This window comes from Wyeomyia smithii, chromosome 2 (genome assembly GCF_029784165.1).
Source record: "Wyeomyia smithii strain HCP4-BCI-WySm-NY-G18 chromosome 2, ASM2978416v1, whole genome shotgun sequence".
NCBI lineage: Eukaryota > Metazoa > Arthropoda > Insecta > Diptera > Culicidae > Wyeomyia > Wyeomyia smithii.
The window spans coordinates 131,645,300-131,665,860 of NC_073695.1; the positions used below are offsets into that span (position 1 = coordinate 131,645,300).

The 20,561-nt window shown below is 39.6% G+C and overlaps 2 protein-coding genes across 2 annotated transcripts in view; both read right to left on the bottom strand.

Moving 5' to 3' along the window:
• LOC129719902 (uncharacterized protein DDB_G0292186-like) overlaps positions 1-8,992 on the bottom strand; it is a gene marked incomplete at its 3' end in the record, with an annotated part of 12,112 nt that extends 3,120 nt beyond the window's left edge. The window contains exon 1 of the mRNA XM_055671316.1: positions 8,357-8,992. Within this exon, the coding sequence (XP_055527291.1) occupies positions 8,357-8,992 (636 nt within the window). The remainder of the gene's footprint in view (positions 1-8,356) is intronic.
• A 7,322-nt stretch (positions 8,993-16,314) lies between these two features.
• Positions 16,315-19,617, bottom strand: LOC129719903 (uncharacterized). The gene is made up of 4 exons (XM_055671317.1): positions 19,575-19,617; positions 18,804-19,496; positions 18,306-18,725; positions 16,315-17,114 (listed from the first exon to the last, which is right to left on the bottom strand). The coding sequence occupies exons 1-4, from the start codon at positions 19,615-19,617 to the stop codon at positions 16,315-16,317; spliced, it is 1,956 nt and encodes a 651-aa protein (XP_055527292.1).
• Positions 19,618-20,561: the final 944 nt, after the last annotated feature.

Sequence of the window (20,561 nt, forward strand, 5' to 3'; positions counted from 1 at the left end):
TATAATCGAACTTAAGCAACCGTTTTGTATTAAATTGCTAATAAAACAACGAAAGTCTATTATCTCAAGGATTACATGTCTTATTTGAACATAACTAGTGTCATAGGAACGAGTCATCTCTCAAACTTACAAATAACAAACTTCATAACAATTTGATATGTGGCTTAAAAGTTATGGAAAGAAAAGAAATTCAAAGACTATTTAAAACTATACCTGCTTAGATCGATATATGTGGCCTCAACATAATTTAAATGTGGTGTCGTACAATTTGAACGTTCCAAATTCATTGCTTCCTTGCTTTGTGTTTAAAGTCTGCAAATGCACGACGAATCGGCCATAGGATATGATCAAAGTCAAATAACAAATCGTTTGAAATGATTGGTTTTATCGAAATGACAACATCCTCGACATTCGGCTTCTGTACATCGCCTTAATTCTGAATATATTTATATTGGGTGGTATTCGGCAGCAGATTTTCTGGCACCAATCTGACACTGTGTATCATTCTAGATCCGGAGATACTTATGTTAGATGGAAATCGGCCATTTCTGGCTGTTTCCCAGAAATCAGAAGTTGCCATCCTACAATTCATAATGGTTTCTGAGATCAATTTTTAGCTTCTTGCAACATTCTGAATGGTATTTGCTCATTTCCGGCTGTTTGCCAGACAACGGAAGTTATCATTTTAAAATTCAAGATTGTGACTGTGCTCAATTTTTAGCTTCTGTGCATCTTCCTGGATCCTGAGATACTCATATATAATGATAGTCGTCCATTTCAGGCTGTTTTCCAGAAACCGGAAGTTGCCATCCCTTAATTCAAAATATTGTCTGAAGTCGATTTGTAGCTCCAATGTATCATTACGATTCCGGAAATACCCACACTGGGTGGTATTTGGTCGTTTGCCGCTGTTTTTCCGAAACCGGAAGTCGCCATTTTGGATTTCATAATGGCATTTGGAGACAATTTCAGAATTTTGAACGTCATACTGGTTAAAGAAACACTCATATTGGGTAGTATTTGGTCATTTTCAGCTGTTTTTCAGAAGTCGTAAGTCGCCATCTTAGAATACAAAATGGTATCTGTGGTCAATTTTAGCTCCTGGGTATCATTCTAGATCCGGATATTATTATATTGGGTGGAAATCGTCCTTCTTTGGCTGTTTTCCAGAAACCGGATGTTACAATCCAAAATCCTGAGGTCGATTATGGAACATATTTGTTACCACTCAAAACATTCACCTGCCAAATATGGTTCCATTTAGTTGATTAGTTCGCGAGATGTGCAGAAATTTGTGCAGAAACATGTGCTTCCAGAAGAGGGAGGGGCGTCGACCATTATGGAACATATTTGTTACCTCTAAAAACATTCATATACCAAATTTGGTTGTATTTTCCTAATTGGTTCTTGAGCTGTGCAAAATTTGCACTCCTCTCTTATAGAAAAGTGGAGGGGGGGGAGGGTGTCAAACCATTATGCACATATTTGTTACTCAGAGGTACAGTGCATATTTGTTACCTCTGAAAACATTCACCCTCCAAATTTGGTTCCATTTAGTTGGTTAGTTCTCGAGACGTGCAGAAATTTGTGTTTCATTTGTATGGCACCCCTCACTTCAAAAGAAGGAGGGGTGTCAAAACATTATGGACATATTTGATACCACTATAAACATTTACCTGCCAAATTTGGTTCCATTTAGTTGATTAGTTCTCGAGATGTGCAGAAATCTGTGTTTCATTTGCTTGGAACCCCTCCCTTCCAGAAAAGGGAGGGGCGTTATTTGTTAGCCCTTAAAACATCCACATGACAAATTCGGTTTCATTTGCTTGGTTTGTTCTTGAGTTGTGCAGAAACTTGTGTTTCATTTGTATGGGACCCCTCCCTTCAAGAAGAGGGAGGGGTCTCAAACTATCATAGGAACCTTTATCGGCACTAAAAACCCCTACACACAAATTTTTACAACGATCGGTTCGGTAGTTTTCAAGCCTATATGGATCAGACAGACAGACAGACCAGACTGCATTTATATATGTATTGACTAGCTGACCCGGCAAACTTCGTTTCGCCTATTTTAGTGTTTAATTTAATAATTTTAAACATTTCAAATTAATTGATTCCTTGCGATTTGTTTATATCATTTGAAATGATTGGTTTTATCGGAATGACAACATCCTCGACTTTTGGCTTTTGTGCATCACCTCTATTCCGAAAATATATTGAATGCATTTCAGTTATTTTCGTTTTTTTTTAGAAACTGAAAGTGGTCATCTTCGAATTCACAATGGTGTCCAGGGTCAATGCTTGGCTCCTATACATCATTTCGATTACGGAAATATCCATATGTAGTAGTATTCGGTTATTTTCGGCTTTTCCCAGAAGTTGCCATTTAACAATTCAAACTGGTGTCTGAGGTCAATTTTTAGCTACTTGCATCTGGATCCGGTGATACACATATTGGGTGGTATTTGGTCACTTCAGGCTATTTTTCAGAAACCGTAAGTCGCCATCTTGGATTCTAAAATGGCATTAGAAGACAATTTCTGGCCTCTGAGCGTCAATCTGGTTGAAGAAACATTCATATTGGGTGGTATTTGGTCCATTTCGGTTGTTTTCCAGACACCGGAAGTCGCCATCTTATAATTATAAATGTTGTCTGAGGTCGATTTGTGGCTACAGTCCATCATAACAATACTGGAAATACCCATATTAGGTGGTCTTTGGTCATTTGCCGCTGTTTCTCAGAAACCGGAAGTCGCCATCTTGGATTTCAAAATGGCGTTAGGAGACAATGTTTGGCCTCTGAGCGTCCATCTGGTTGAAGAAACCTCCATATTGGGTGAAATATTGTCGTTTTCGGCTGTTTTCTAGACACCGGAAGTCGCCATCTTACAATTCAAAATGTTGTCTGAGGTCGATTTGTGGCTTCAGTGCATCATAAAAATCCCAGAAATACCCATATTGGGTGGTATTTGGTCATCTGCCGCTGGTTTTCAGAAACCGGAAGTCACCATGTTGGATTTCAAAATGGCATTAGGGGACAGTTTTTGGCCTCTGAACGTCATTCTGGTTGAAGAAACACTCATATTGGGTGAAATTTGATAATTTTCGGCTGATTTTCAGACACCGGAAGTCGCCATCTCACAATTCAAAATGTTATCTGAGGTCGATTTTTGGCTTCGGTGCATTATAACAATTCCAGAAATACCCAAATTGGGTGGTATTTGGTCATTTGCCGCTGTTTCTCAGAAACCGGAAGTCGCCATCTTGGATTTCAAAATGGCATTAGGGGACAGTTTTTGGCCTCTGAGCGTCATTCTGGTTGAAGAAACACTCATATTGGGTGAAATTTGGTCATTTTCAGCTGATTTTCAGACACCGGAAGTCGCCATCTTACAATTCAAAATGTTGTCTGAGGTCGATTTGTGGCTTCAGTGCATCATAACAATTCCGGAAATACTCATATTGGGTGGTATTTGGTCATTTGCCGCTGGTTTTCAGAAACCGGAAGTCGCCATTAATATCCAAAAGTTGGCATTAGGAGACAATTTCTGGCCTCTGAGCGTCATTCTGGTTGAAAAAACACTCATATTGGGTGAAATTTTGTCATTTCCGGCTGTTTTCCAGACACCGGAAGTCGCCATCTTACAATTGAGCCGTTGCGAACCAGAGTGGTCTATGTGCCATCGAGCAAATTGTTCAGGAGAAGCAATTTTCGAAAAATCTCTGAATAAAATTCTGTTCAACGGATTCTTTCAAACAAAATGTTCTAATATAAAAGTTATGAAGTGGTTTAACATTGGGATACATAAAATTAACAGTTTCTTTGCGAAATCGGTGATTTCATCTCACCAATGTACATAGACCACTGTGACTTCATATATATATTCACTGGAATCCTCGAATCGTTTCGGAACAGCGTGGTCTATGTACACACACCCGGTAAATGACAAAGAAAATGACGTTAAATCGTATAAAATGGCTAGTGTCACATGTTATATGATACATATAGCATGTCACATGTAAAATGTCACGTGTTACATTACATGTAACACAAGATATTACATATTACATAATATTCTACATGTTACATTTTTCGTGTTACACTACGTGTAACATGTTACATATCATGTACAAAACAAGTGGCATGTTCCTTATCACATGTAATAAGCTACATGTTACGTGTTACATGATAGTATTACATTGATTTATGTACATAGACCACTCTGTTCCGAAGCAAAACTGCCATTCTGTTTCGGACGAATTTTCAACACGGAATAAATCAGCTTTAAAATTTGATTTTCCGAAATTTTCTCAATCTCCCAACTTCAGCTTCTTGAGTAGATGCGGTTTATGCAAAAAACTCATTTTCGAAAAAAATGGTCTTTAGACCACCCTGTTCCGCAACGCCTCAATTCAAAATGTTGTCAGAGGTCGATTTTTGGCTTCAGTGTATTATAACAATTCCAGAAATACCCAAATTGGGTGGTATTTGGTCATTTGCGGCTGTTTTTCAGTAACCGGAAGTCGCCATCTTGGATTTCAAAATGGCATTAGGGGACAGTTTTTGGCCTCTGCGCGTCATTCTGGTTGAAGAAACACTCATATTGGGTGAAATTTGGTCATTTTCGGCTGATTTTCAGACACCGGAAGTCGCCATCTTACAATTAAAAAAGTGGTCTGAGGTCGATCTGTGGCTTCAGTGCATCATAACAATTCCGGAAATACTCATATTGGGTGGTATTTGGTCATTTGCCGCTGGTTTTCAGAAACCGGAAGTCGCCATCTTGGATTTTAAAATGGCATTTGGAGACATGCCAGAAGAAGGAAGGGTGTCGAAACATTATGGACATGTTTGTTACATCTACAAACATTCACTTGCCAAATTTGGTTATATTCGCTTGATTGGTTCTCGAGCTGTGCGAAATTTGAGTATCATTTTTATGGGACCCCTCCCTTATAGAAGGGGGTGGGGTGTCAAACCATTATGGATATATTTGTTACCCTTAAGAACATCCATCTACCAAATTTGGTTCTATTTACTTGGTAAGTTCTCTAGATGTGCAGAAATTTGTGTTTTATTTGTATGGAATCCCTCCCTTCCAGAAGCGGGAGGGGTTTCGAACCAATATGGACATATTTGTTACTCCTAAAAACATCCACATACCAAATTTGATTGTATTTGGTTGATTGGTTCTCGAGCTGTGGGAAATTCATGTTTCATTTGTATGGGACCCCTCCCTTGTTGAAGAGGGAGGGGTGTCAAATCATTATCGATATATTTGTTACACCCAAAAATATCCACCTACCTAATTTGGTTCTATTTACTTGGTTAGTTCTCTAGATATGCAGAAATTTAAGTTTCATTTGTATGGAACCCCTCTCTTCCAGAAGAGGGAGGGTTGTCGAACTAATATGGACATATTTGTCACTCCTAAAACATCCACATGCCAAATTTGGTTTCATTTGTTTGGTTAGTTTTCGAGATGTGCAGAAATTTGTGTTTCATTTGTATGGGGGCCCTCCCTTCCAGAAGAGGGAGGGGTCTCAAAATATCATGAAAACCTTTCTCGGCCCCTAAATCCCCTACATACAAATTTTCACGACGATCGGTTAGGTAGTTTCCGAGCCAATATGGATCAGACAGACAGACAGACAGACCGACAGACAGACAGACAGACAGACAGACAGACCGGACTGCATTTTTATAGGTATAGATTACAACATCAATTTTTTAGAACCTAAAAAGTGAATATACATCTATTGGATTGAAGCGTGCACGTAACTTTATTTTTACAAAATAAGTTTGAATTAGAACAAATACAATAATAAGTTTGAATGAGAAAGGCTGAGTCTGACCGCTAGGTGGATTAATTTAGGTTTTTTTCTTGAGCCCACACTGATTAACTAACTAATTTACTGAAAAACTTGATTTAAACTTAATTTACTTTCCAGAAAGTGGTTTTTCGACCCCACTTCTGACACCATAAATGCGGAGCCTACCCGTGTAGACTCCGTCCGGACTTGGGAAGAATCCGAATAAAACATCTCAGAGTCCTGTACGCATTCATTCGACCATACGGAACGCTTGATGAAACAAGATTAAATTTATTAAAATAATTCAACTTAATTCTACTCTGTCAAAAGAATCGGAGAGAAACAATTCTCTTGTCTGATTCTTCGTTTTGTCGTCCTGTCCTAGCACTTTTAATTACTTAGCTATTTACTTGTATTCTTCTGTCTCACTCAATTTACTCGCGAACACATACTCGTTATTTACTCAATCGAAAATACGTTCGGTATCTATTATTATTATTATTTTAGGTTATTTGCCATGTGGCCGTCTCGCTTCGTTCTCAGCGAAAACGGAGCGTCGAATTTTGAATTCGAATGCTATAGAAAAACAATAAGGAATCGTTCTTATGAAATAAGTAGAATAGCTAAGTGCATTGGAAAATGCTTTTTAATCATACACACGCGGCTATTATTTCAGAACCTGTCTGTGAGAACGGAATGTCGCGATTCATTCCTAATCCGAGGAACATGCATGGACAAGAATATTCCTGTCCATGGATATGTTATGCAAGTGTTTATGAGAATCAAAAGTGTTTCCTAATTTCTTGGAAGGCCTGTAGAAAGGACGCTTTAATCTTGGCTAAAGATGTTGGACTGGATGATAAGGGAAACCGCTAAATAAAAAAACTAAAACTCAATATCAGAGCGAAAGAGCAAGCTCTGACAACGGCCAAAAAAAAGTGAAAATTCCGAAGGAATCGAAAAAGAATAACAGAAAATTTGCAAACCGCTGATGAGACCAGGTCTGAGGCATTGGTATTACACAATGAGCCAGGAAGACCAAGGTTCGAGGGCAATAATAGGTTAATTGAAACAATTGTAGATTTAGTTCTTTTGAAAACGGCTGCTGATTCAAAACGACGAACAGAAATGCTGAAAGTATATCGAACGTTGGACGATTTACATGAGGCCATCAAGGAAAAAGGATTCGATAAATCTCGGAGTGGGCTGTACCTTCGTCTACTTCCGAAAAACTTCAGAAATTTGGAAATAAAACGTCACGTCACTACAGTACCGGTAATATTGATCAGAATTGTTTATCTGAGTATTAAATTTTAACGTTCTTTTTAGGTCAAATTGTGCAAGGCTCAAGCTGAAGACCACAAACAGCACACCGACGCCAGTTCGGTGTTTCCACTATTCGCAACATAGAGTCTGTTGCTTCTATACTTGGTCCCGATCAGGTCGTATTTCACAGCTAGGACGACAAGGCTAAAGTGCCGATTGGGCTCACAGCACCCCACGAACAATCGCCACTATTAATGCATCTGGAATACCAGATCAGTTTACCTGCCCACGATTGAGTGCTGGCACCCAAACATAAATTAACGCCTCCGGTATATAGTGCAATCGTTATCAAACCAAATGGGTTAAGGTTTGCTGAATCAATTACATATTTAGGGCCTACGTATGTGGCTATATGCAGCCTAAAACATGATGTTTCCAATGCAGCAACGCACTCCAGAGATCTGGAATCGCTGATGGAATTTTAGGCTTTTGAAAGTTCCATGAAAACTGAAAACAGAACTGTTAAACCAGTCATGATATTCTTCGACGATGGTGGTCCGGACGAGAACCTTCGGTTTGTGTAGACAAATAAAAATTAGAATTGTTTCTAATTTAATCCTCTATTTAATATTTTTGTAGTTATCCCAAGGTCATCGCTTATGCCGTTGAATTGAAAACCGTGCCGTAAATACAACCTTGATAATATATTTATAATGACAAATGCACCAAGAAGGAGCGCGTTGAATGGAAAATGGTACCTCTCAGTTCACAACTAGCCGGATTAATCCTTCCAGCTGATTCTTACGGTTCTCACCTCAACGAAAGAGGTAAGACCATAGCCCCGGATTGAGAGAAGAAAAACTTTTCAGCAGCTGGTGAGGCACTGGCTCAAGTTTGGAGTGCCTTAGTCATCGACGGGTTTCCGGTTGTAGCTGAGTACAAGGAACCTGTACAGCCACGCGACACCTCCAATTTTCCAGACCATCAGTGGTATGAAGACCATGTTCGCGAGTCACAATATGCTTTTCAAATGTGAAAACGTTCGATGCTGTAAGCCATACCGCAGCAGTTAGCTCCACGTTCTAGCAAACAGATTCCTCCCGCCTCCTTGTCCTCTGAGACAAACCAGTTCCGGTATCATTGTGCCAAAGTCAAAAAATTTTCAAAAAAACCCTTACGTAAAAAAATATCAGTGAATGTTTGAGTAAGGGCCGTGGTCTGCAGTTCGACGCAACTTTGTTGCGATGCTCTCACAAGAACGTTGTACGGCACTTACGTCCATTTTCCGGATACAATTCCGGATTCTTGTAGTCAGTTGCTTCGTATCCTTGGCCCTCCAATTGTTTTTATATACTAGGGCACTGAGTGAGCCAAAGAAATCCTCTATTGGGCGGCACTGGGGCAAAGTTGTTGGGTTACGATCTTTCGGCACGAACGGTATCTTTTTCTCCTCAAGATACGCCAGCGTCTTCTTGGCGTAATGGGAAGAAGCCTTGTCTGGCCAGAAGACGTACTTCCCATCCGCGTGATGCTCGTTCAGGAACGGCAGCAGGATTTTATCGAGGCACTCTTCTTGATAGATTTGTTGGTTGATTGCCAGACCGCTCGGCTTGAACCAAGGCTTTGAAATGCCCCGGTCGGAAATGGCGATGTACAACATAACCTGTTTTTCAAACTTGTGCTTCAACTTGTATTTCACTTCAGGCGGTGTGGATGACTTGTCGCTGGAGTAGTAATTATCATTTCCTGGAATATGCGTTTTGGACAGCGGAAAATAGCTTTCGTCGTCCAGAACGAAAGACGTCCCGCGGTATTTTTTGGTCATCCACCGACACTGTGTTTTAACCGTCTCAATCTGCTCCTCCGTGTACTCCGGCGACCTCGTCTTCTTCCTGCAGACGATTCCTTCCATCTTGAGGGTCCGATGGATCAATACGTGGAAGCAGCCATATTACCGACCGGCGTCACGCAGGCTGGTTGCGTCCTTGTTGTCAAACAGCTTCTTTAACGATGTCTTCCTCTGCTTCGTCATTATCGTCACCGGACGACCACTTCCGACCTTCCGCTCTACGTTCAGGGAACCCAGGATACGATATACCGTACTGACAGGTACATTTTCTTCCTTAAAATCTGTCACCGTGAACTTTTTTCCTTGCTGGAAATGCGTTTCGTAGAACCGTACAATGCGTTCGCGGAGCACGTGCTGTTTCGACGCCATCTTTGCTTTGACTAAATTCAAACTAGCAAAACCAAACACGCCTACTGTTTCTAGGGAGCCCAAAGAGCAATTTTCTTGGAGAAAGAAAATTTTACGCACTGTATTTGAGTTACTGAAAGGTATTGAAAAAATTCTCATTTTTTATTCAACACCCGTTATCTTCCCAATGTTAATAATCCCTAGAAAGATATTCTGCGTCAATTTGGCTTTTCGCTCTTAGTGACATTGCCCTCTTCTTTTTGAAATAGTTCGAATCCGTTCTCATATTTCAAAAAACTGAATTTGAAATAAATTTGTCTATCTAGCGGCTGTTATGGAGTTTTCGGTAGCTGCAGAATTATTGGAAATGGCAGGCAATTCTACTAAAGAAAACGGGAGAACTAGAATCATCGGCGAATGGTTATCCGAAATAATGATAATTGAACAAACTTGGCGGTGTTGTTACTGCTGTGAAATATAATAGCACCTAATAGGTGCTCTACAATTATGTGATTGAGGTAGTTAAGATTTTTCATCATGTGTAACAAACGTAAAACTGCAAATTTCAGCATTTGCAAGGCAAGAAAAATTCAACATTGCCTCAAGAACGTGTTGGTGACCCTGAGGAGGGTCGGTTGTAATTTATCCTTGTTCTCGTGCTGGATGGCAGCAGGTTACAGAAATGCAACACTCACGCTATCGTGTCTTAAAACAAAACGGTTGTAGTTTGACATCTCAGCAGAATTTTGTCCTTCATACTCATGTCTACGATCGGCAATATCAAACACGTAACAACCTGCTTCCATGCGACGGGAACGGAAACATTGTCTCCTTCCAAGCCGTAACACGAAATGATACAATGTTACTTTGTTGTCTTTATCCGTCCGGCTCGACAGAATGTCCACAAAAATTAATTTTTTGTACATACGTATTACAAAACTAAGTCAAACTGTGGGAACTTGAAGTTAAGGCGGGGCTATTCTGAAGATAGGTCTTAACCAGAATAGAATGAGATACATTTTTCGTACATTAGTATTGCAACAAACGAACGTTGGAGAATGGATTAACTGGAAATTAAAGAGTGACTTATTTATTATGTCAGTGCGGATACCGTAAGCGATTTGACCACGGCGCAATTTTTCGAACGTTGGAGAGTGATATAACTGGAAATAAAGAAGTCACGCCTCTATTTACAGTTATATCATTCTCCAACGTTCGAAAAAAATATTTTGTTAGAGCGGATATCGCACGCGATCTGACTATGAAGCATTTATGCAATAATTGAATGAAAATTGCAATTGCAGTAATCGGCCTTTTTCTAGGCCATTACATGTATTTGGAAGAGCATAATGAATGGTTACTACTAAACTGCAACTGTGGTTTGATGCTGCTGCAAATACACAGCAGTGGGATGTTTATTACAATTCGTTGATTCTGTCCATAATCAGCGGTAAATACGAAACAAATCCGATTTCAACCAGAAAAGTTCCGAACGTTCTGCTCACGGTGCTTAGTCCGTTTCAAAAAATTCACAACACTTCATTAACAAGGATGTAACGTCTTGAAGAAGACGGTTATAGTTTGATATCACAGCAGAATTTCGATGTTTATACTCATGACTAGCATCGGCAATATCAAACAGATTGATTTTTTATTGATGTTTGTTCAAAGAATTCTTTGTTATTAACGGTATTTTTTATATTCGCGAGACTGCTAGATAATCAAAGTTTTCGTTTCCATCAGAGTTTCCTGTAAAATTTTCAATATTTTTAAAAATTCGAAAGTTTGAAGCTCGCTTTTTTCGACTCTTTGAAATAGGTGCCTCTGATTAGGCCGTTTCTTACTCTTTAAACAAAAATGTAGGAAATTAGGGCGCTTATCAATGCATAAGTATGCATATAAATGTGTAAATTCATAGCTTGTTCACATAAAAGCTTATACTTACATCGAGTAAAATTTCAAAAGTTATCAACTAGTTTTAATCAATATCGTGGTATTCTTTCTTTACAGTTGTCCACCTAGCTTCAAATCATCGGTTACTTCAGATTCTTTTTGATACTAGACCTGCATATACAAATAAACTACAAGAACTTGCGCTTCCGGCTCAAAGGTCTTTCGAAATACCGCTTCCACACGGAACTCGAGCTGCAGTTCAACTACTGCTGCCGCCTAGTTGGCGGGAAGAGCTTCGTGATGCAGCTTTTCCAGTACTTGTAGAAGTGTAAGTAAATAAGCTATACTCATGGGCGCAACTAAGGAAAATTTCTAGGGGGGGCTAGTTTTCATGTATGTAATTCAAAAAAATTCAAAAAAACGAAAAAAGGAGTTTTAATATGCTTATTTAATAACGCATAAAATAGTGTCGTAACAGCAGGAAAAATCACTTTGGGATAGAATCCCCGAAGATGTACCGATTTGAACATTAGAAAAATACTACAAGGTATACAGCCATGTTTTTTCATACAAGGTTGTATGAAATGGTGACGTGAGACTAAATACTGTAATTACTATAATTAGACACAATTAATTCGTTTGTTCATTGAATTACGTATTTTAATTCTCACCCTCCCTTCATTTTTACAGAAATATATTTAGTTACACTCGAAAGAACTTCGTTTGCATTTGGTGATGTTGTACCTGTAGTATTTTTTGTGCAAACAACATTTAACAATTATAACGAAGTTAAAATTTAAATAGATTTATTTATTTGTTCCACAAGTTTGTTACATTTACCAACAATTCCATTCACTGTATTAAGAAGACAGCTAATATAAGTATATTATTTTATTCGTAAAGTTAAAAATAAAACCTAAATTAATCCACCTAGCGGTCAGATCTAGCCTTTCTCATTCAAACTTTTATTTGTTTCAACAGATTTACATGAACGCTTCAATCCAATAAATGTATATTCACTCTTAAGCTTCTAAAATATTGATAATGTAATCTATACATATAAAAATGCATTCCGGTCTGTCTGTCTGATCCATATAGGCTCGAAAACTACCGAACCGATCGACGTGAAAATTTGTATGTAGGGGTTTTTAGTGCCGATAAAGGTTCATATTATAGTTTGAGACCCCTCCCTCTTCTGGAAACGAGGGGTCCCATACAAATGAAACATAAATTTCTGCACAACTCAAGAACAAACCAAGCGAATGAAACCGAGTTTGGCATGTGGATGTTATAAGGGGTAACAAATATGTCCATAATGGTTCGACGCCCCTCCCTTGTCTGGAAGGGAGGGGTTCCATACAAATGAGACACAAATTTCTGCACATCTCGAGAGCTAACCAACTGAATGGAACCATATTTGGCAGGTGAATGTTTTAAGTGGTAAAAAATTTGTTCCATAATCGACCTTAGGCAACATTTTGGATTGTAAGATGGCAACTTCCGGTTTCTGGAAAACAACCAGAATGGCCGACTTCCACCCAATATAATAATATCCGAATCTAGAATGATACTGAGGAGCTAAAAGCGATCGGAATTATCTTCAAATGTCATTAAGAAATCCAAAATGGCGACTTCCGGTTTCGAAAAATCAGCGGCAAACGAGCAAATACCACCAAATATGGGTATTTCCGGAACCGTAATGATGCACCGGAGCCACAAATCGACTTCAGACAACATTTTGAATTGTAAGATGGCAACTTCCGGTTTCTGGAAAACGGTCTGATATGGACGATTCCCATTAAATATGAGTATCTACGGAACCAGAAAAATGGACAGAAGCTAAAAATTGATCACAGACACAATCTTGAATTTTAAGATGGTGACTTCCGGTGTCTGGCAAACAGCCGGAAATGACCAAATACCATTTAATATGAATGTTTTCGGAACCAGAATTACGCCCAGATAACAGAAATTGATTCCACAGGCAATTTTAAAGTCCAAAATGACGACTTTCGGTTTCTGAAAAACAGCTCAAAGTTACCAAATACCACCCATTTTGAGTATCTCCGGAGCCAGAATGTTGCAAGAAGCTTAAATTGACCTCAGACACCATTAGAAATTGTAGTATGGCAACTTCTGGTTTCTGGAAAACAGCCAATAATGGCCGATTTCCGTCTAACATGAGTATCTCCGGGAATAATGATACACAGTAGCTGAAATCGACCACAGGCCCCATTTTGGATTCTAGGTTGGCGACTTCCGGTTTCTGGGAAACAGCCGAAAATGATCGAATAACACCCAAAATGGGTTTTTCTACAACCAGAATGACGCTCAGATGCCAAAAATTATCTTAAATACCATTTTGAAATCCAAGATGGCGACTACCGGTTTGGGAAAAACAGCCTAAAATAAACAAATACTATCCAATATGAGTAACTCTGGAACCAAAATGATGCAATAAGCTAGCAATTGACCTCGGGCACCATTTTAAATTGCAACTTTTAGGAAACAGTCGAAAATGACCGAATAATGCTCAATATGGATATTTCCGTAATCGAGATGATGCATAGAAACCAAACATTGACCTTGGACACCATTTTGAATTTAAAGACGACCACTTTTAATTTCGGGAAAACAACAAAAATAACTCCAAAATTGGGAAGTATCAATATGGGTATTTCCGGTGTCAGATTGATGCCAGAAAATCTGCTGAAAATGACCGAATACCACCCAATATGAATATATTCAGAATTAAGGCGATGTACAGAAGCCAAAAGTCGAGAATGTTGTCATTTCGATAAAACCAATCATTTTGAACGATTTGTTATTTGACTTTGATCATATCTTATGGCCGATTCGTCGATTTTAAACACATCGCAAGCAATCAAGGAATTTGAAATGTTCAAATAGTACGATACTACATTCAAATTATGTTGAGGCCACATATATCGATCAAAGCAGGGTAGTTTTAAATAGTCTTTGAATTTCTTTTCTGTCCATAACTTTTGAGCCACATATCAAATTGTTATGAAGTTTGTTATTTGTAAGGTTGAGAGATGACTCGTTCGTATGACACTAGTTATGTTCAAATAAGTCATGTATTCTTTGAGATAATAGACTTTCCTTGTTTTATTAACAATTCAATACATAACGTTTGCTTAAGTTCGATTATAATCAAATAAAATGGGAACGTATAGGCAGCCAAAATTTGAAACCACGTGCTCAATCATAATTCATCAGTTAACACTTAACTAGCCCGCTCATCTGATAATAATATTGATCAAAGCGGTTGTGTAGTTTCTGAGATAATGAAGTTTCGTGATTTTCACATTTCGGTACATTACAGACAAAGTTACAGTCCGATTACAGCAAAATTCAATAAGGTATTATGCGGCAGCTAGACTTATTATTTGACACTAATTTTGTGGAAATCGGTTCAACCATCTCTGAGAAAAGTGAGTGAGTCCAAGTAATATTCGGAATATGTTCCTTTTCATAGCTGGATTTCACATTTTTTAACATAACAGGCACAGTAATAGTCCGATTGCAAAACGAATCAATAGGGTCTTATGGGGCAACTAGACCTTCCATTTGACACTGATTTTATGAAAATCGGTTCAGCCATCTCTGAGAAACATGAGTGAGTTTAAACAGTCTTCAAAACACGTTTCTTTAAATAACTTTTGAACCACAAGTTCAATCTTTATGAAATTTAAAAGTTAAGGGTTTTTCAGGTAGCCCGTTCATTCGAAACCAATTTTGTTCAAATCGGTATTTTATACTTTCGGTTTTGCAAGTGATTGCTATACCTTTCTAGGAGAAAGGCAAAAAAATATATATCAATGTTGAAGTGTAAAAAGAAGATTCTTAATAGATCTTAGTAAATGTACAAAAAATTTATAACCACTCGTCGGCTCTTGCTCCTCTATTTATTAGTATTTATAGGAACTTACTCGTTCGATATTATGTCGATCACGATTATTCGATGAATATCGAAGATAAAAAATAAATAAAAATAACTTATAACCGTTGCAAACGTGTTCAATTCTTGTAATTTATGGTTTTTATGGTAATCATATTCATGAGATAAAGCTATCTATTACCATCAGTAGTAGCATTGCAGTTTTGTTTGCATGCGAATAGAAGTCGTGTCCGCTGCAATGATAGACGACGAGAAACTACCGGAGCTCTGCTCCACATATACTATACGGTACTGTTGTTTTTACCGGCATGTTTTCTTTCAAGACATCAGTGTCTATTACGCTCTAACAGCAGGTCTAGAAATTGTTCAAGGAAAGCGGTTGTTTCAAACTTTTCGAAAAACCGTTACCTTCGAGACATCAAATTAGTCTAGGTTCATGGAAGCAAACATAAATTGACCTATTGGTACGGGAAGACTCTGTTATTTTTTTTGGATATTGATACAGAGAATATCACAGGGAATGGTTGGTGTCTATTCATATCGTCTGTGCTAGGAATGCTCACGTGTGATTGGTTCATTGTCCGCGTAAATTTGTCCATGACATTTTTTGAAGCTTGACATTTTTTGAAGCTTCTTTGAAGCTGTAAGGGGGCCCAAATGATCGACAAGATACGTAGATAAAGGACGATCATCTTTAGGAATAGGATGCAGCATGCCTTCCTTTTTTCCAGACTTCCGAGCCGCCAGGATGCATGGGATGCAGTTTTCGACGAACCGTCCTAATTTCGATTCCAGGTCCTCGATCCAATATTCACGTTCAATAAGCTCCTTCATCTTTTTTGTCTTAAAGTGTCCTTGTTCGTGAACCTGGCGAATTATTGAATTGTGCATCGCACCTGGAACTACCAACAATTTACTACCCGCATAGTGTTTATAAATCACTCCATGGTCCAGATAAAAGTCACGGTAGTCTTCACTTTCCAAAATTTTCATCACTGCTCGCAATCGTTGATCGTTGCGTTGGTTTGCTTTTATTTGTTCAATCACGTTGCTTTCCAGAAAGTAGACCGATGGACTGCGGCTTAAAGCATCGACGTGCTTCATGCGCACACCGGGACGATGTTCAAGTGTGTAGTTATATTTTTCTAGCAAAAGCGCCCATCCGGCGATTCTCGGAGCGATGTCTTTTTTCTCCATTGTCATCTTTAACGCGGAGCAATCGTTAACAATTTTGGATGGATGCAATTTTGTTTTCCATTGGCACCATGGATCCGTTTTCAACCTCGTAGCCAAGGTACTCTATTTTCCTCTTAAGGAACTGGCATTTTGACCACTTTATTCTCATACCATGCTGCTCGGCTACTGCCAAAACTTCTGTCAACTTTTTCAACGCCTCTGGTTCATCTTTCGCTGGGATTAACAAATCATCTATGTAGACGACTACCACCTTCTTTTTGATCAGATCGCGGAATATATCGTTGATGTACCTCAGGAACACAGTTGGAGACGTACTTAGTCCAAATGGTGTGACAAGGAATTCGTACTGATCAAAGGGGGTTACGAAGGAAGTATATTTGCGGCTGCTGTCGTCTACGGGAACATGGAAGAAACCATTCTCCAGGTCCAAAGTGGTGAACACCCTTGCGCCGTGTAAGTCATCCAGAATATCTTCGATCAGCGGTAGTGGGAAATGATCGCGAACTAGCACTTTATTCAGTCGTCGGTAGTCTACACATAGTCTCCCAGACCAATCTTTCTTGTGGGCCAGTACAATAGGACTGCTGAACTCGGATGCACTGGGTTGAATGATACCATTCTTCAGCCACTGATCCACTTGCTTCTGGGCGATTTCTTTTTCCAACGGTGCTAGGCGGCGTGGATGTTGTTGGATTGGGGTCTCCTCTTTCAACACAATTCTCAATTTGACGTCTGTTGATGCCGTCATACGAGGGTTATAGTTGCTTACGAGGTTAACCGTTCGTTCTCGTATCGCAGGATTTACGATGTGCGAAAAGAGATCGTCTGGAGTTTCAGGAACAGTGTTGATACCAGCGTTGTTAAACTCGCTCGCAAAAAGCATGCGATACTCCAAGTGGCGTTCTCGCCGCTACCGAAATCTCACACTAGAGATACTCCTGTCGTACTGTTTCTCATTCTCTTTTCCTTTTTTCATTTAACACTACCGAGCGTTGATGCTTGCGAGTTTTCTCATAAGCCGACACGCACTCTCGCTCGCGTACTTTCCCACTCGCGTGTACCTCCCTTTCTCGCGAGCACAACCGTCAAGACGCATTATGACGATACGGAGTGACAAGGTACGACAAAGCGGAGTGGCGAAAAAAATATTTCGATGGGTAGGCAGGGATGCCACATATACAGATTTTTCAGTACTTTTACAGATTTTTGCGTTTTTTTTATACAGATATCTGTATATACAGATTACAGATTTTCTGGAAATAGTACAGAACTATACAGATTGATTTTCGTGAGGTCGCGAAACAAACTTATCGATATAGTTGAAAATCGAAAAAGAACCTAAATGCTATTGAGCGTATTGGAGGTTTCATTATATTTATATGTTACGCATAAACGTGTGCATAATTGTGTTTTTTATTTTAAGGGATATGTCCAGTACATATGCAGATATTTATACAGATTGAAATATCACCAAGGTGATTTTCTGAGATTCGAAATACAGTTGAAATTGTGGCATCACTGCGAGTAGGTGGTCGAATATCATACACGTTCAAGCATGCGATTCTATATAGATTTATCACCCCACTTTCGGCTGTCGGTGCACGATGCAAAACTGCTTGGCATCAGTTTAGCGATGGACAAGCCGCATGCGTGAGTCGGTGAACGAAGCATTTTCGTTTTCGGGCACATTTTTTCAAGCACTCCTAGTCAAGTACTCTTATTCGAGTACTCGCGTATTTGGCGTGAGTAAAAAAGCAAAAGAGAATTCGCGAGCGGCTGTATGCTGGCTGCTGCTCTGGCAAATGCATGGATAATAAAGAGTTTCTCGAAAGTGTGTGTGCGAACGACTGGAGAATCGTAGCACACATCTCAGTCTCGAGCAGAAAGGAGTGGATATGTTTTGCTTCTCGCTCGTTTAGCAACGCTGGTTGATACAGTGCACGAAGCTGTCTTTTTGGGGAAATAAGTTTGATCCTGCGACCGACACCTTCACATCACCGTATAACAGCAAATTACGTCCGAGCAGCATTTCCATGTTTAGATGCTCCATTGCCATCACACAGAACTTCAACGGCATGACTGTGTCAGATATTCGTATTTGCAGTACTATTGTTCCCAAAGTCCAGACAGGACCACTGAGCGTATGTAACTCTTGTTTCTCTTCTTGATTCAGAGGAAGTTGCAAGTTTTTCTGCAAGTCAACACGAATCAGAGAAACTGCAGCACCACAATCGAAGAACACTTGCTTGGGCTCAGTACCGATCATAACAGACAAAAATGTTCCTCCATCCACAACAGACTTCGCATTGCACATCTTAACTGACCGCTTATCTTTCGGGCAATCCCGCATCATGTGTCCCGGCTCTTGGCACTTGTAGCAAACTAGACGTCTGGTTTCGGCAGCCCTATTTCTTGAACGATGAACAATATCACAATCTGCAACTTTTGATTGGCTCCAGTTCGACACGGCAGTTCAAGCAAGGCTTTTGCTGCTTTTAATGTTTTAATAAATACGAAGTTTCTCCATTAAATCATTCACTGTTCTGGCACCATATAGCACTGTCTTCTCTGCGCTGTTATCCATTATTCCGTTCACTGTGTACGATATAATCGCTTCCGCCTCGAGATCGGCTTTTGCCCCAAGCTCCCTCATCACTAAGAAATATTCAAACACTGTCTCTGTCGCTTTTTGTTTGCGATTGCGAAGTTGTTCGTATATCCCTGCACTGTTTTCCCGACAATGAAATTCTTCGATGAGAAAGTCCTTTAACGCGTTCCAGTTCGTTACATGACGCACTGTATTTAACGATGACTCTGCAAACCCACTCAATTTTCTTTTTGCCACAACATATTTCCGCAAGTCAGACAATCCGATCGACTCAGCCATTTCTTCAAAGTCTTGAATCCATTTTAAAACCGGATAAAAGTCACTTCCGGAGAACTCGTTAAATGCCGATTCAACTTCCGCAACGGTGAAGTTAGCAGATCCCATCGTACTAACTTCACCACGCATACGTCCTACGTCGTCCAAAATGTCTTCACCAACACCGTAATTGCGCCACCCGCCACCGCGCGTTGGGGTATGACGATTTGACGTATATGATCCACATTCACTATAACAGTCGAAATTGTCTTCTTGATTACCACAATGACGGTCGAGTGATCGGTCACCCCGCGTCGATTCATTACGATTCGGTGTGCTTGACGCTTGCGGCGGGTTAGCACGAAGTTCACCAATCACACTGTGGAGTCTATAGTTCTCTGCTCATAACATGTCCATTTCACCGCGCATTTCCTCCATTTGAGCAGTAACACTCGCCAAAGACATGTTAGAGAAGTTTAATTGGGCCACCAATTGCGCAAATGTGTTTTCATTTGGATTTGATTGATGTTGTGGAATATAAGGGGAATGAGGAGGAGGGTAAGGGTTGTCTTGTGGGTTCATCCTTGTGAGTACCAGTAAGCATGAAACGTACTCACTGGTGTGTAGTAAGGCTTGCTCGACTGCAAGAGTATTTGTTTGCGCAAAGCTCGAGATCACGGTACAAGGGAACACAAAAGATCAGGTTCACAGTGCCAGCACGACTATTGTTAGCGATTATACAATGCGTACTTTCGATTGCAAAACCGGGGTATTCCTTCTTGCTATTGCTACGAGCACTTTTATCACTCACTCAATTCGATACAACCTGGCATAAATCTGCGGCAGAATTCACTTCCTCAGTAATTGCACTTTTTGCAGTATCATATGCAACCACCGGCTTGCTGTTGTTGCTATATTGATCACTAGAGCTTCTTTAGATCACTTGAACCACATGGGTCATGTGTATCGTGCATCCCGGTTGAGCCCCAATTTTGTTGGTTTTTAAAGGGATTCCTGCCACCGACCACAGCTGACCACAACAACTTGCTCTTTCGGATCTTCTCAACAACTAAAAAACTTGCATTAACTTTAATAAACTTTAATCCAGAAGTAAATCCACAGCAAGGACTGATCTCTTGCCCTGTATGCCGAATACTGATCATTGATTTGAGACAATATGAGATATTCCATAAGAGAAATTTTATAGAAAGCAATAAACTGCGAAGAGAAATGATTAAGAATAATTAGGGATGTCCGCTACGGTTTTTATTTCGACATACATCCATCATGTGGTTATGCTGTTATTATCGTTTGAAATCTGACACAACATTTGCCAGTTTCATTCCAAATTTATCAGAATGCATACCAGTATAGAAAATAAAGACGTGGTCCCACGTCAAAAGTTTCCA

What these genes read in the sequence shown, in the direction of transcription:
- LOC129719903 (XM_055671317.1), bottom strand. Translation starts at nt 19,617, where the DNA reads ATGTCTTTGGCGAGTGTTACTGCTCAAATGGAGGAAATGCGCG. An exon ending in TGATTTAATGGAGAAACTTC is followed by an intron (nt 18,726 to 18,803) that starts GTATTTATTAAA and finishes CAAAAGTTGCAG; the next exon opens with ATTGTGATATTGTTCATCGT. An exon ending in CATGGAAATGCTGCTCGGAC is followed by an intron (nt 17,115 to 18,305) that starts GTAATTTGCTGT and finishes CTGAAACTCCAG; the next exon opens with ACGATCTCTTTTCGCACATC.